Source organism: Stigmatopora nigra, chromosome 5, assembly GCF_051989575.1.
Source record: "Stigmatopora nigra isolate UIUO_SnigA chromosome 5, RoL_Snig_1.1, whole genome shotgun sequence".
NCBI classification, from domain to species: Eukaryota; Metazoa; Chordata; class Actinopteri; order Syngnathiformes; family Syngnathidae; genus Stigmatopora; species Stigmatopora nigra.
In genome coordinates, this window is record NC_135512.1 from 13180943 (window position 1) to 13197370 (window position 16428).

At 39.9% G+C, this 16428-nt stretch overlaps 1 protein-coding gene and 1 long non-coding RNA gene across 2 annotated transcripts in view; one reads left to right on the forward strand and one right to left on the reverse strand.

Moving 5' to 3' along the window:
- The window catches only part of syde2 (synapse defective 1, Rho GTPase, homolog 2 (C. elegans)), a 34388-nt gene that overhangs the window by 9324 nt on the left and 8636 nt on the right, over nucleotides 1-16428 (forward strand). Inside the window, exons 4-5 of the mRNA XM_077717230.1 lie at nucleotides 5808-6940; nucleotides 11092-11218. Coding sequence (XP_077573356.1) covers nucleotides 5808-6940; nucleotides 11092-11218 — 1260 coding nt within the window. The remainder of the gene's footprint in view (nucleotides 1-5807; nucleotides 6941-11091; nucleotides 11219-16428) is intronic.
- Nucleotides 416-7793, reverse strand: LOC144196792 (uncharacterized). The gene is made up of 3 exons (XR_013326378.1): nucleotides 7655-7793; nucleotides 1628-1715; nucleotides 416-845 (listed from the first exon to the last, which is right to left on the reverse strand). It is a non-coding gene; the product is annotated as an uncharacterized LOC144196792 (long non-coding RNA).

Sequence of the window (16428 nt, forward strand, 5' to 3'; positions counted from 1 at the left end):
ATAAACTTGGGCAGCGGACCGCAGTTGGCCCGCGGACCATAGTTCAAACACCACTGATTTAGAAAGTGGTGATAGTCAGCACATGGCTCACTGTTTCTTAATCAACTTAGCTTCTTTTTTTTGTATTTCCTAACTTCCAACTTGTTTTTCTCGAATGTGACAACATGTTGGTTTGAACCAAGGATAGCATGTTGAGCTAAGCCTATAATTATGACCTGGATTTGAACCCTGGACCCCAGAGCTGTGAGGCTGACACGCTAACCACTCAACCGCCAATCCACCGCTTAAATTCGTGTTCTGCATATTTACTAGACTAAAGACTTAATGATCTTTATTATCTGTGAAAATGAGTTCAAAATGTACTTTCATCTTTGCCCTACCTGTGATTTTATCCATTTCCTCATTTATACCATGTATTACAGTGGTCCCAAACCTTTTTATCAACATGGAATAGACATTTTACCCATGGCCCAGAGGTGGGGTGTGGAGGGGGTGTTGGTTGCATGGGAAAAACAACACTATGTTAAAAGACAGAGCCGCGGTCAGGAAAGGATGAAGATGAGATTATTTAAATAGCTGCAAACACGGTTTTACTCATTTTGGCATTGATGTGCAAGGGTGCAAAAGTCCAGGAAACCTCAAAAAAAGTTTATTTATGGAACAGCCAACTATAAAATACACCATTCCATTTTCCTGCGGCAAGGTGTGCACTGCTACCGGTCTTCTGAAAAGGCCTTTATGTCCGATGCACACAAGTCACCATTGGCCTTGCGCCATCAGTACAGTCTGCCGATGACTCCCGAGAGATGATGGCGCCATTTGCTGCACACAAAGCTCCATTGGCACTGCGACAAAAGAAAAACATTTTCTGTAATATACAAACAGTCCACTGTCATAATTGTTGTATGAAGAGCCCATGAACAGTAATTTGGTAGATGTAGAAATTTTGCCAGATTGAGCAGGTTATATTTATCCTCTGATAAGACTTGAGAATGTATTTCTCATCTGGCAGCTCTGAATTGCAATGTTGGATTCATGTAAATCCTTCATCTTATTGAGTTTACGGGTGCTGAAGTCAACTCAGACGTATTTTTTTTCTGTAGGAACCAGCAATATTTTGAACTAACGGTATATTTTGTTGGTTCTAAAAATAGCCTAAAATAACAATATGTATCAAGATAAAAAGCAAAATCTGCAAGCACATGTACCCAATAATAGAAAATACATCACGTGTTGTACTGCACGGTTGCCAAATATGTTAAAATCTGTCAACTATGTCAAGCTAATATAGAAAACTGCTTAGAACTATGGCAATGACTGAAAGGTTATTGCCTAAAAGTATATGAAGAATTTGCATTCCTTCGATAAAAATCAGTGTTCTGTACCCTGGATTCAGTCATCATTTCTTTGAGCTACTAATACGGCTTATATGCGAGAAAATACGGTATGTGCACAAATTAACATATGTAGTCCACATCTGTAACCGGATGCACTCCAGACTTCTTGTGTACTGCCTATTGACTGACTTTTTGTCTTTTTAAGTGCTCTGTTTATATTGAAAATAATGATTGATAGACTCTGGGGGTAGTGTGCATGGTCTATTTAGTGGCTGGTTGTGGTGTCTCACCCTTTTTTTCCTCGTGGTTGTTTTGCCGTCCCTACCTTCTGCATGCAAGAATGAGCCCATGTTGCTAAAGTTACACCCGAGCTCGAGTCTGGAAGTCAGAATCAAGAATTTAGTCTTGGCAGACGATTGCATGGTTTGGCTGGGAGGATGGCAACAAGATAACAGACCAATACTGTGTGAGCCTCACTCTAAATCCAGAATAGATTCCATAGTCTGGTGTTAAATGTGAACTTTAGGTCACATACCGGTAGTTGTCTCATAGTTTTCTTGGAATCACAAGCAACTCAAAATGCTGAGTACTCTAGTGCAACCCTCACTTAAATCATATACTTAAGCATTATAACATTTTCTCTGTCATCTTTACATGGCCTTTCTCTCCCACATGAGATTATTATTTTTGCAACCTAAAACAATTTCTTAAACAAAATAATTAATCTTTTGAAGTGATAATAATATTAAAGGAATGAACATGTTCTAACTTTAAATAAGGGAAAAAAAGATCTTTCCTCTCCTTATCTCAAGGATATTGTGGCCGTCTTCAGAATGTTTGCTTTTTTTTATTTTATTCATTCATGCAACAATGGCATGCTACACTTTTAGCATATGCAGCAACGTCATGACTTTGGTCACTGTCGTCATATCTCATTTTTTCCTGGGCTCTTTGGATGCCAGGATGTTTAGGAGGCATTTTCAACAGCTACTCAAAATATGAACAAAGCTGGAATAGGCTCGGCGCAGTGTTTCTCCACAGGTGATGTGTGCACTGGGAAATTCCTTCGCAACAAAACGGGAGAAGGCAAGATGTCGTCGTTCTCTGCTTTTTCATATGATTCTTCTACTGTGAAATATGGCTTCTTCTTTAGCGCTGAGTACCACCCAATTCAGCGCCGGAGAAGAAGCGGGGCCCTGACTACCGCTATTTTTGTATCCCTTGTCTTCTGCTTACGAGTTTTAGTGTGAGTTTTGACATTTTTTAAAACTTTTTTTTATACTTTTTAAAAAACGGGAAGGGGTTAAGTATCTGTTTTTCCATGAGCAATATTTTAAGATGAGTTCAGTTTAGGGATAATAGTTGTTTGTATATTTTCAGTTTAGTAGTTAATCAGTTGCTCGCTATTGTCTTAAAAATTTGGTAGGCGGCGTGTCAATTAAACTGTTTTTCCCACTCGTCAGAGCAGGACTAGATCCCTCTACCCCATGTAGTGAAGGCTGGCTGCTCATTGATCTCCTACTGCCTTTACCAATGCAGCTACTTTTCTGTCGGTGTTGAGGTAGGACACAAATGGCTGCAATAGAGCTCAACCCCATGAGGGCTGTTTTGGCATGTGGCCATCTTGTGTAAGAGAAAGCCTGCATATATTAACGCAGGGTTTGTAACCATCATGATTAAGGAGCCAAGCTCCTGCAACTGGTAAAACGCTTTGTGATGGCACAGAGCAGAACTACGCAGTCACCTAGTGAAGAAACTTGTGGACAAGTGTGCCATTCACAACTTTATTTACACTGTACACAATGGTCCTGTTGGTTTTCACATTTTACATACACACTTTCAGTGTGGATACAACACTCACAAGCCTCAATCAAAGTAAGTGGGTTTGCATTTTTCCTTTATCAGTGATGGCAGATTATTATCAGAGAATGCAAGGCTGAATATAAGGCTGCCTCTTTGATTTAACATTCAACCTCCGAGCAAGAGTTAATGTGACAAACCATATCCAACTTAATCACGTCATCTCGTATACACACCCTTCTCCTGCACCTGACTGGTGCCAGTGTTGTGAAAGGCTCTCGTCATAAATTCCTCTCTTGTTTTGGCAGGTGTTAGAGGCTGGGCATGGATATGTTTTCCTCTTGTATACATACACTACAGTATGAACCTGCATTCTAACTACAGCCATTTACTACGAACATGTGCAAGATGTAGGTGGTGAGGTAGATGTAGTTAAAGGACTCAGATGTCATGCAGAGGAATGCAGACATTTGGCCTTTGACCCATGAACATAGCCTTGGAGGGTAATGTGTCAAAGTGTCGCCCCTAAACCTCAGCTCATGAGTATTGAGTTACTGTCAGTGTGTCTGCCGCATAGCTAAAGCCTAGAGGAGTTACATGTGTGTTTCACAATTATTGACCAGCATTAATAAGATATTATAGCTATCATACGTTAAAGGCTGTATTGAATTGTAAATATTGGTTATCATGGTTTCTTCAGTTTTCTCAGAGGTAAATTATTACGACTAGTAGTATGATAGTTTTATTTACCACTACCCCAAATTTTGAGTTTTGTGAATCTCTACGCACATCCTCACAGAGCCTATCCCATGCAACTGTGTGGAGTAGGGGTACACTGACTTGCCAATCGCAGGGCAAAGTGAGACGAACAACCATTCACGCTCACAATCATACCTTGGTACAATTTAGAGTGTTCAACCTGCCTACCATAAATGGTTTTGGGATGAGGGGGGAAACCGGAATACCCGGAGAAAACCCACACATTTTGAAACCCACCGGGGATTGAAGCCTTGAACTCAGAACTGTGAGACAGACATGCTAACCATTTCACCTTGCCATGGAAGTCTTTGTTCTTCTCTTTATTTGCAATGTAATTGTTTGAGAGAGATAATTTGTCCATAGTAAATAGCTTCTTGAAAACATTTGTTAAGATTGGAGCGCAGCTGGTACTGTTATGCTCCAGTTTCTTTTGAAAAAAGAAAAAAAACCGAGCTGTGATCAATATAGTTTTAAGATGTTTTCATCACACAATGCATGCGAGGTAATATGCATGGGAGTTGCCTTACAGTGCTCTACCAAGGGTGTTTTTGGCTTCTTTTTAACAATGTTTTTCACACCACTAATGAATTAAATGATAATGAGATCATTTGTACCAGCACTTATGTATATTTTCCTAGAAGGCCACATGTTTCAGATTTGACCGGGCCCTGTGTAAACTCTATAAGACCCTGCTCTAGAGTTATTTGGTGTATTTTCACCTTCCATGTTTTCCATCGATGTCTTTCTTGTCAGAACGCCATTTTGTCTATAATTGGTACGACGCTCGGATAAGGAAGGCTACTGACTGAAGGAGGAAAGGTGGCTGAGCATGGTTGGCTGAAGACTCTTAGTGAACAGCACTGTTCAGTTGAACATTCATTAGCTGCTTGCAAGTACTTCAGTTGACATACAGAACTCTCAGTGCTTGGACAAGGGGTGTCTTTGTCCCCTATGCTTTGGTTACACCCTGTCCTTCTCCCCATCTTATGCCGCACGCTGTTTCGTTTGTTTGTTTGTTTTGTTTTTGCACTACAAGCGCCTGAGGATTGCCCTCAGATAGCGCTAGAGCTGCCACTGGAACGCGGATTATTTCATCCGGGGGGTAGTCGGAGGTGAGGGGCAGTCAAATGTCTCCGGCTGGATGAAAAACGTAGGGTGCCACGGTCCTTGTTGGCAGCTCTGAGTGGTATTTGTTGGAATTCGCAGGCCGCAGCGAGCGGCCTCTCAGGAGACACCACGTGAAGGTTTCCAACTTTGTCTCCCTCACGCTGTTTCAACACCTCACCTTCCTCCCTCTCATATGGGAACCAAAATGTAACTCTATGGTCCCTCTGAACATTGAGCCTGTGATATAGGCTAGCACAGACTATATCCATGTTGTTTCTTTCCTCTTTGTCTTGACCTGTTTCTACAGAACCACTTAAGTGTTATAAGGTTTGTGCACACTTTAGGATGCTTCATAAAACCAATGTATTACCTAACCCAAAATATTTTTTATAACACATTTGATGCTTGAATGAAGCTTTACACTTTAGACTGCATCATTTATTCTCTCGTGTTGCTTTGAGTGGGCATTATAGCGTGATCCAAATGAGGTTAGTTCTAAAAGCAGTCATCAAAGGACTTGCCAAGTCATGTGATACGGACTTAATCCAGCATGAACTGTGGCCCCCATGCTGTAAGGTGTTCCCTCCTGAGTGGTTCATGACGAAGGCAATCATGTTAAATCTCTGAATGTGGAAATATGTTTTTTCTCTGTAATACTGGCTTACGATAACCATTGTTGAAATTATATTACACTCATGATCGTACAAATTCCATTTAAAGTTTGCTGCTTTTTATTTTTCCGTGTTGGTTAGGATACCACTATGTAAGGTAGATTCAACATGAATAATTTGATTTTCTTTGCAGATGTTCCTGGCTTGCCCAATAATATTGGATTCTCGCCTCCTTCAAGCCCAAACCCCACTAAGAAAAGCAGTTCCATTAACTGGTCATTCCCAGACAAGATCAAGTCCCCACGCACTGTCAGGAAAATATCTATGAAGATGAAGAAGCTTCCAGAGCTAAGCCGGAAACTCAGCGTTAAAGGGCAAAGCAGCAATAACAGCAATGGAGGTGGCCATTTAGAGCCCAGATCCCATTCACTTCGAGCCACAAATGGAGGGTTAGAAGCAACTTCCCAAAGTTCAGGCACTCAACGATTGGCTGTGTCTGGTGTTGGGCTTGCCAGCCGAAATGTGATCTCACGATACCATTTGGACAGCAGCGTGGCCACGCAGCACAGCTTCAATAAGAAGAAAAACAACAGCGGGTCCAAATCTGCCAGTAAAGGTGGATACTTAAGTGACGGTGACTCGCCAGAGCTGGTGGCTAAATCTGGGAAGCACAGTTCTGTTGAGGGAAAGAGACGAAGATGTAGGGACGCTGAAGTACCAAGTGGAATATCAAAACTAAACGGTACAGATTTGGACATTGATGCTTTCCGACATTACAGCTTCACTGAGCAGCCCAAATGTAGCCAGTACATCTCTGGACTGATGAGCTTGCACTTTTACGGTGCTGAGGATCTCAAACCACCTCGTACTGACTCTCGTGATGTTTACTGCGCCATCCAAGTGGACTCAGTTAATAAAGCACGGACTGCACTCCTTACATGTCGAACAGCCTTTTTGGGTATGGATCACACCTTCAACATTGAGCTGGAGAATGCCCAGCATTTGAAGCTTGTTGTATTCAGCTGGGAGCCGACCCCAAAGCGAAATCGAGTTTGCTGTCACGGAACTGTGGTCCTACCTGCACTCTTCAGGGTAATACGTTCTCATCAGCTAGCAGTTAAACTGGAGCCTCGTGGGTTAATATATGTCAAGTTGAACCTGATGGAGCATTGGCAGAACTCCTTGGATGGAGGACCAGATGGCAACAGGGATCCCCAAATCTTCGGTGTGGAGGCATGGAGGGTGGTCGAGAGGGAGGACACAGGGCTTTTGGTGCCCCTGCTTATAAGCAAATGCATCAACGAGATTGAGAAACGGGGTTGCCAGGTGAGTCCAATCATTTGAATTCTCACTTTATGTGTATGTCCTACAAAATGAGATAATCTCAACCGGTCTTGTCTGCAGACACATTTTCATTCAATATACTCTTTTATGTAAAGAAAAACACTTTACTTAGAAAATCCTTTATATTCAGATCCTATTTGCTTTTGTGGATTAACATAGCCTGGATGACGTTCACTCTACAAACTATTCATGTCAATTTAAATGTATACAGTTCATTATAAGCACGGTTCATGTCCATATACTCCGTAGCCTTAAGCAGAACGCAAAGACTTTTTGAAAGTGTGCATGGAATAATAGGGATGCTAGTACTTGCCCTGCGGCTGGTCATTACGCAACATGACTATAAATTGAAAAAGGAATTGCACTTCACTTCACAAAATCATTGGCTTCTACAAGGAAAGTAAGTATCATTAAGGCTGACTAAACCACCAGTCTTTTGCTTTGAAAAGAATCCTATAATTTCCGGGATTGTTATTATCAATAAGCCTACTCGGGTTAAGCGCAATATGGATGGCGATTTGAATGGCAATTTGGTTAGCAATTTGGATGAAACTTCTAATTAGAAACCCAGAAACTCACAGAGGTTTATTGATTCGTATTCGACAATATATCCCATGTTGAAGCCATCTCCAAAAGGACCGGCACACTTTGAATTAGCAAAATTAAAAGTTACATCAGCATCTTTAATTCACTCACATTTTGGACAGTCCTTAATGCTTTTAAGGGGATTCCTGCTCGGATATCCAATGTTTGTGAAATTGGTTCTGCTATGTCTAGATTCATTATAATTACTTGTCTCTATTTTCATCCCGAGCCCTCACCTAACAGTTTGTTCGTGTCTTTGATTACTGAAATATTGTGTTGAGTCTATATGACTCGGAGATTAAGTAGTACTAGTGACAAGTAAATGATACCATTGGGTTTCTGGCAGTCAGACACGGCAGAGTGATGACACCAGATCGCATAGGAATCTGCACGTTCTGTCACTGAAACACGCAAGGCCAGGCACAGGGTGTAGTGTCGTTTTACAAATAATTTTGCAGCACTTTGATGCAAGTTGTTTGTCAGAGTAACAAAGAATTGCATGACCTCAGGGTTTTGCAAGCTTTTAAGATGCTTGACATTGTGGGGCTTTTGAAAATCAAACCAGTGATGCCTCTCAAACACTCTGAGTTACTGTATGGGTGTGTTCATGCAGTGACCATCATTTCTTTTTATGTTAGTACTATCTCAGTAACACAAAAAACCTAATGTCCTACTAGTCAGTTAAAAATGAACACAGTAAGTGAAGGATACATAAGTATTGGGAGTGAAAATACATTCCACCTGTCCAAACTGTTTCATCCCTGCAAACTTCTACAAAGATTTGTATATAGTACTTACAATTGACATGGATCAACGCAATCTTGTTAAATGTAAAATACAAGTGCAGAGTTATCAATGACAATTCATTAATGCTGATTTTAGTCTTATATACGTTGAATCTTTTTTTTTTGCGCTCATGGTAAAGCCACACTGTATTATATTTTGAGTGAAATTATGTTTTAATGTAACTCAGGTGTGTTTCTTTTATGGCTGAGCCTGACCCTGAAATCTAGGGGGTAAAGCTATATGCTTTTGTTAAGCCTTTTCATTCCTTGTCTACATCCAAATCCTGCCCACATGTACTTTAAACAGTGTACAAATTGAATGGTCGTGATAGGAATCGAAAGATCCACAGAAAGATAACACAAGAGTTAAAGACAAAGAAAAGCAATATAATGAAGATATTTTCTATTAAAATTATTAATTTAAGGCATTTTTTTATATCCTCTTAAAACACGGATTAGGGTCACCTTAAAAACATATATATAAAATATTTGGCAGGACTTATGGTGATTAATATGGTTTTAATTGTGTGATTTTGTGTGTGTGTGCGTGTCTATGTTTTGGCAGTTCACTGCGTGGTGTGGCTCTTTGACTCTCACAGTTTAACATTTTTGCTCTTTGTGTTTAACTTGTTCGCGACCCCTGGTATAGAGTATTCTTTTTTTGGATACACCATAATTCTTTGGAGTTTAGGGCAGATGTAAAAATCTTAACAAACCCCACCCCTCCCCCAAATTTCACAGTGTGCTTAATAGTATTGTTTGCTTTATGAAATGTGGTTGTAATTAGTGACTATAAACCGATTTTGTTAGCAGATCACTGCTCTTGTAAATGTTTCAAGACACACAATCAGTCATAATAACCACAAATAAAACAGATAATAAATAAATGAAACAGTGAAAAGGTCAAGAACAAATGACAGATGCAGTACATTGAGGCAATAACGTGCCCTGTAATCAGGATCACCATATGAATGGAAATTAGCTCATTTATTGATGGTGGACTTTATAAACCTGTGGCTTTTAGTCTTAAAAATATGGGAAATGCTATTGACTGTGCATTTTCCACTGAGTCTGAATAGAAGTACAATTTGTTGAAATTACATTTGGCCCACACTCAAGGGCTTTAATAAAGTCAAGTACTACTTCCCCGTTTCTTTGTGCAACTGATAGTTCACTAATTAAACTGATTTCAGACTGAACACAAATCCCTCTGATCCCATCATTGGTCTCCGCACCCGCCCAAGAGTCCCCGTGCTTGTTGAACCAACTTTTTTTCTGTTTGCCCTATTCTACATACAGGCTTGCGGCTGCCTGTTTTGTTGCTTGGCAGCACCAGAATATAGAGTACAAGCCCTCTTCCGCTAACAGCTGTTACCCGCTTGTGCTTGGCGCTCCCCCAAACACAGATTCTTTTTTTTTCTGAATGGACTTGTTGTTCATTGTGTCCCCTGACTTCTGTTTACTTGCACACAAAGCTAAAGCTTTGGCTAATCTGTCCTTGTCTCTTCCACTCGTGTGAGGTTTACAAAATGCAGTTCCACTCAACACGGTGAGCTCAGAAATAGCTTGACCTGGAGAGACGTCCTCGTGCTTCTACTCTAGAGCCCGGAAAGAGCTGTTGTGTGTGTGTGTTTTTGTGGAACCGGGTCCAACTCGACTTTCACAGCCCACTGACTTAACACGTTGCTCGGGCAACCACACCAGTTGGTCAGCCATGCCACATACCAGACAGACACATGTAGAAGAAATTATGGTATGTAGTTAGCTGGTCTTAATCCTAACATTGGGAGACAACTGGTGCCAGGTTTCAGTATCAAGTGGCAATGTTTGGATAAAGCTTTGTAGTTTTTTTGGTGCCTTAGGTCAGGAAAGTGTAAAAAGAAAAGATTTATGTTTATCTGCACTCAGTTGGAATTTTCCAAAGATACAGGTTTTGTTTGGTCAGTCTAACGATGCAAAATTTGACATTCATGAACTTTTAAATGTAGATCTACAAAACACAATCATGTGAAAGTTGTATTAAAATGCAAATTGTATTCAAATTTGAAGTCTGGATTTACATTTTCAGGCCTAGCAATGTATTTCCACGGTGCTGAATTTAACAGCTTTAAAACATTTGGGCCAGCTTTCAGCACTGATTTATCTCTCAGACAAGACTAAAAATGTTTATCTAAAAATGTAAATCTAACATACATATCCACTTGTTTTAACCTGACAAATTATATTAAATAAAGAAATCTTCTCTGCGATCGTTTAGTATGCTATTGTGGTATTCATATTACTGTTTACTCTATGAAGTCACCTCATGATGTAGGGGTTCACTCGCCTGACTTCACTGTCACGGTCTCGATTCCCGCGGTGGTAGGTATGATTGTGAGTGCAAATATTCGTTTGTCTCTCTGTGTGCCATACAGCTGACTGGCGACCGGTTTAGGGTGAACGTCTGCCTTTTGCCCGAAATCACCTGGGATAGGCTCCAGGAGCCCCCGTAACCATTACGATGATGCACAGTAGGGAAGATGAATCAATGAATTAATGTTTACTTGATGATAAATGTTTTGTAAAAGACTTGCCCATTGCACAATATTCTGATGAAGCAATATGACCAACAACAACCCCAACATATAGCACCTCACTAAGCATCACATAATGACACTAATCTATCATTTCTTCAAATGGTTTCATTCTTAAATCGTTCAAGAGTCATAGTATTTTTTACTTTGATTTGATTCTGGCATTACATGCTTGGCCTGTGTTTTCCAGGTGGTGGGGCTTTACCGTCTTTGCGGTTCGGCAGCTGTAAAGAAGGAGCTACGAGAGGCTTTTGAGAGGGACAGTTATGCTGTGGAACTATGTGAAAACACCTATCCTGACATCAACGTAATTACAGGTAAGCAACAAAGTGCAAATGTGTGTATGGACATCATCTGTTTGCTGCAGACTATGATGCACAAAATGACAAAATTGTGCATGAGTGAGATACATTTTCAATATACTTATTCTATTATTTGTATCATTGTTTGCCAAAACCTTGGGCTCATTAACATTTTGCTCCAAATCTTTCTGAGAAAATGTCAGAAAACGAGACTAAAGGAAAATGAAAAGCAATCAAAATGACAAAATATGTATGCATTGAACTATACTCTTCTTTAAATTTAAAAATCAACCTGCGCAGCCCAGTTCGACACATTAAACTGGGTATGTGGGCATTTTCTTAACAGGTCAACTTGATCCAGTATAACAAATAAAATATTTCTTACCTCCCTACACACGTCTGAACTTGTGCGTTTTCACCGAAAAGGTCAGCACGTTTGTGTGTGTGCCTCTTAAAGTGTGTGATGTGTATTGTAAATGCATTCCTGAAGTCAACATACCAGTATATACTGAAGCCTCGAGCAAGGGCCCACACACACTCTCACTATCAGAATATGTTGTACATTCTGGTCATTCCTTCTTTGTCAAGTTCCTAGTTGCTACATGTTCTCTAATGTCCCTTCCTGGTCACATTTAAATTATATCAGGACTTTGTGTCTTTTTTACACAAATCTACTACAAAAAACAGTTATCTCAAATAGTATTTCACTAAAAACTCAAATTTCTCAGTCAAATTTTTGGTATTTATTAAATGCCCTATAGCCTGCCCTATTATTGTCACTCTTCTTATTTTTATGTTTTTTTTGTGTTGTGTTTTTTTGTAATCAAGTAAGCAATCTTACTGTTTATTTCCATTGTTGCAATGGTGTGACATTTTAGAGGAAATTGAAATTTGTTGCAATTTTGCTTGGATTGAGTGATAGCTACTGCAGTAGTACAAATGGGGGTTGGAGTAGAAGAAAGGGACTTAGGCATTATTTTTATGTCACCAAAAAGAGGAAGAGGCCATGGAACCCCTTGTTCGTTTAGGAGCCGCTGTTGGTTTTAGTAAGAGGCCCCACATAGGCGTTGTCCTATCATGTCCACTTTGATCAGCATGCATTTGCATGGCAGGGCAAAAAAAACACAGTTAACAGTTGAGCAGGTTAGAAAAAAGGGCCAGCACCAGTGTGGGTTGTTGGTTTTTGTCGCTGCCTAAATTTGCCCTGCCAAGCGAGTTGCTGATAAGCTTGGATGAGTGAAAAAGGACAGCGACAGGGAAAAGATGGCAAATGTCCACGCTTCACTTAATTGCACTATTTTTCTTTTTTCCCCGAGGAATGCAAAATAGTTTATCATTTAAAAATGTTTTATTCAAGTGTAAAAATATGCTTTGGGTAGAGTGCACAATCAAGAGGATGAGCCTGTCACACTGCTAATTTTAAAGTGGAGCTTGTCAAAAGGATTATCCAGAGGTCCGGGTTCAATCCAAATCCTGCAAAACATGCTCAGTGCGTGGTTCGCCGTTGTTTCGAATCACAAGCATATTTCATTTAAAGAACTGCAAAATGTGTTGGAAACATGAGTGGAGCTCTCTGGCCATTCAATTGGCTTAACACTATCTTCATCAGTAGCTTAAAAGCTTCAGGGATAGGCTGGTTTAAGTTCTGAAGTATGTAGTGTCTAACATCGTCTTATTGCCATGCTCATGTTCATGATTAATTCCACTGAACCAAGCAGCACTGGCTGGCAGCAACTGTTCTGATGCTTCCTGTCAGGAGCAGCCTGCTGCTGTTTTTGCCACTCTCGTTTGTCCCTTCTGCCTTGCCGTTGTGTTCGCACAGCTCCGCGTGATTTGTAATTAGTCCTTTAAGTTGTGTATTTAAACACCACTGAGTTTAGTATCGTTGTCGGATCGTCCACATAAATTCCTGCGTAGATTCCAATATTCCATTGCCATGTAGCCACGCTACCTTGCTCCTCGATTCCACTTGTTCTCCCTGTTCCGGTTTGGTTTCGTTTTCGTTTCACAAGTCCTTGTTGTTTTGTTTTATTTATTAAAAATGTTGTTATGAGCACCTGGTTCCATCTAGTTAGAGATGTCAAGGAGTGTACAGTAAAATGTTGTATACTTAAAAAAAAATATATATACATTTCAGTTTATCCTGTTAAGGGTTGCCTTAGAGTCCAATTCTTATCCACTAGGGCCAATGCTCTGCAACCTTCCAAAAATCTTTTTTAAAGTTTTCTTGCCTGATACTCCTTCAAAAATACTTACTTATCTCTCTTCTGAATTCCTCTCTCTTACTTTGTCATCTAAACTTGGTTGCCCCTCTAAGTTGCAGCCCTACATATAGCGGTCATAAGACAATGCACACTTATAGGCCATTTCCCGGTTTGGATAAATGTATGGTTTATGTCAGAAGGGGGATCTGTCTCCAAAAAAATCAAACAAATAAAAGCATTCAGCTAACTAATTTCAAGCGAGCGAAATTTAACTAAAATCGGAATTTAATGTGTCTAGTAATGAATGCTTTTTATAGGAAATCTGATACAAATATCTGGAAGGGACTCCAACAATTTCCCCTTGAATGATGTATGTTTTCCACAAGCCACACTGCTCAAAAGCTCTATTAGAAGTATTGACGATAAATTGTGGTCTTTAATTTTCTCCATCTGATGCGTCTTTTCCATAGCCTGCTTCTTTACTTTACCCGCACCCTCAGCAGCCCTCCAGTGAAGACATGGAAAGTCATTAACAAGTGCCTCCTTTGTTGCCGAACAAACACAGATGGTATTTGGCCCATGCATGGGGGATTAGCTGAACCCAGAGTAGAGAGAATTAGGCAAGCCATTTATAAAGCACCTCAGGCTCGCGTGGGTGTCCAAAAAAAGTTTTTTACTTGTACATTTAATTTTGGATATTGCTGATGATTTGAACATGTAAAGCATCCCACTCCACCAGCACAAAAAGTCAAACGTGTGCATGGGTCCTTTTGGGATTCCGGAAAATATGAAGACACAACAATCTGTGACTTTTGACGTTCCAGGGGACAAGGAAACGGCACATACATCCCCTCAGAACCCCTGCCCCCATACTACACACACAAACATATGAGCTTTATGGGGGCGTACAGAATTGCAGGGAGGGGAGCAGGATGAGAACAAACCCATGTTTGTTCTTCAGACTCTGTGTTGACTGCAGCGCTCAAAAGGGGAGTGACCTTCCGATACGTTTAAACAAGAGGTTGAAGGTAGCACAGTGCCTCAGTGCATTATGTGTCTTGTTGCGTTTAGTGGCGCATTCAGAATACTGAAATAGTCGTGCCATGATCCAGGTTACTGTTAATATTAGGCATAGCAGCTAATTATGATTTTCACTTCAAGGATAGTTTTCCTTACTCCTTTTAAAACAGCATGTGTAATGATCCATTGCTCATCATTAACATTATAGGTACTTGTTTTCTTTGTATTTTTGTTAAAACACAAAGATAAATACTTCAAGTTAACCCTAGTTATGAGTATTCATCCAGCTGGTATTCGCATCTTTGTGCCCTGCGATCGGCTGGCAACTAATTCAAGGATTTCCCCACCTACTGCTCATCGTACTTAGTTGTGATAGGCTTCAGCATCCCTGCTATCTTAATCATCACATGCTTCTCGGAAGATGATTCATTCATTCCTTTTCTGAACCGCTTTATCCTCACTAGGGTCATAGGGGTGCTGGAGCTTATCCCAACTTACTTCAGACCAGAGAGAAACTGGGCCAAACCCACAGGCCAAACACTGAAATTGCAACCAGGCATTCTAATAATGATTTGTTTCATTGACTATGAGATTAAAGCACCTGTAGGGAAACACACCTGTTTACCCTAGAGTCCAGGACCTTGTGAGTGTTTGTGTGTGTGTGTATACATGAGAAAGAAAGAAAGTGTATAAGCACTTGTACATTTGGAGTGTGTCAGGTTCTAACAAGGCTTAAAGCACAAAAGTAAACACGCACTGACTCAGTAGGCTAATGATTTATTTCTGTGGATCTGTGCTCTAAACACTGAAGTACATTATGTACATCTAAAGCCACTTGGATTACCAATCCAAATTAACCACATTAGCTGCTTGACCAATATAGAACCAAATACAAGTCTAAATTTTGTCAGGCAGTCGGATTCCTGTGCTTAAAAAAAACTATACTTTATCTCCATAGCCCAAGTCCAGATTGATAACAGGAAACCATACAATGTCCACAAAGCAATTTCCCTGTAATCTGTTTTCAAAATCAGTATGTCTTGAGAGTCATAGTGAAGAATGAATGTTTATGATTTCTTATCAAGGTTTTCCTCATACTAGATTTCCGATAAACGTGACAAAGATAACCATGAACAGAAGCATTCAAGAATGTCATTCATGTTTGAATAAATTAAAACATGCAGCAACTCTACCTGTATGGATGAACATTACAGACAGGCTGATTGTGGGGCATTTTATGAAGCTTAAAGTGCATGTTTGCCTTAAGCCCTGTTAAAATTTGACTTGCAGTTTTGGAGCTGTCAGAGTGCCCATCAAGCTGACAGTGCCCTTGTTTGACTGTGTTGTTTTTCTTGTGTTGCTTCGATTGACTTCCTCAGGAATGCACAATACCTTGTGGGACTGGGAGGGTGGCTCAGAGTCAAGAGTTCATGGTTCAAATCAGAAAAGCGGTCATTTTATTATTAATGTGTGATGATAGCAAATAACACACTTTGTACTGTACTTATTAATTCTCCTGAAGGATTTTTATTCTCACTAATGTCTGTTTGTTTGCTTATACATGTCTGGAGGCGAGATTACTCACCACCAGAGCAGGGAAATTAATTACCTGTAGCTGTGGTAGCCACAATCCAATGAATTTATTAGGTGTGACCACATTTCAGAGAAAACAAATTAAATATAATTCACATGCACAATGTTTGTGCAGTGTTTTGTAAAAGGGCTGCGTTGATATTATGTTTTATTTTTTTTAGAATTGCCTTTTCTAATCATAAGTAGTTATTTAAAATTCAATTAATTACAGCTTTTTGTGCCTAAAATTAAATTATGTTTCTTCCATCATTCTTTAGTAGGAGACTTTATCGATTATTTTAATTATGAATTGGTTCATTTTTTAAAACTGTATAATGCATAACATTGGTCGATGTGTGAGTGTGCCTAGTTGAAGTAATTGTGTTTGTTTTTGTTTTTTATGGTTGCAGTCACATTTGCAAGTTAAAT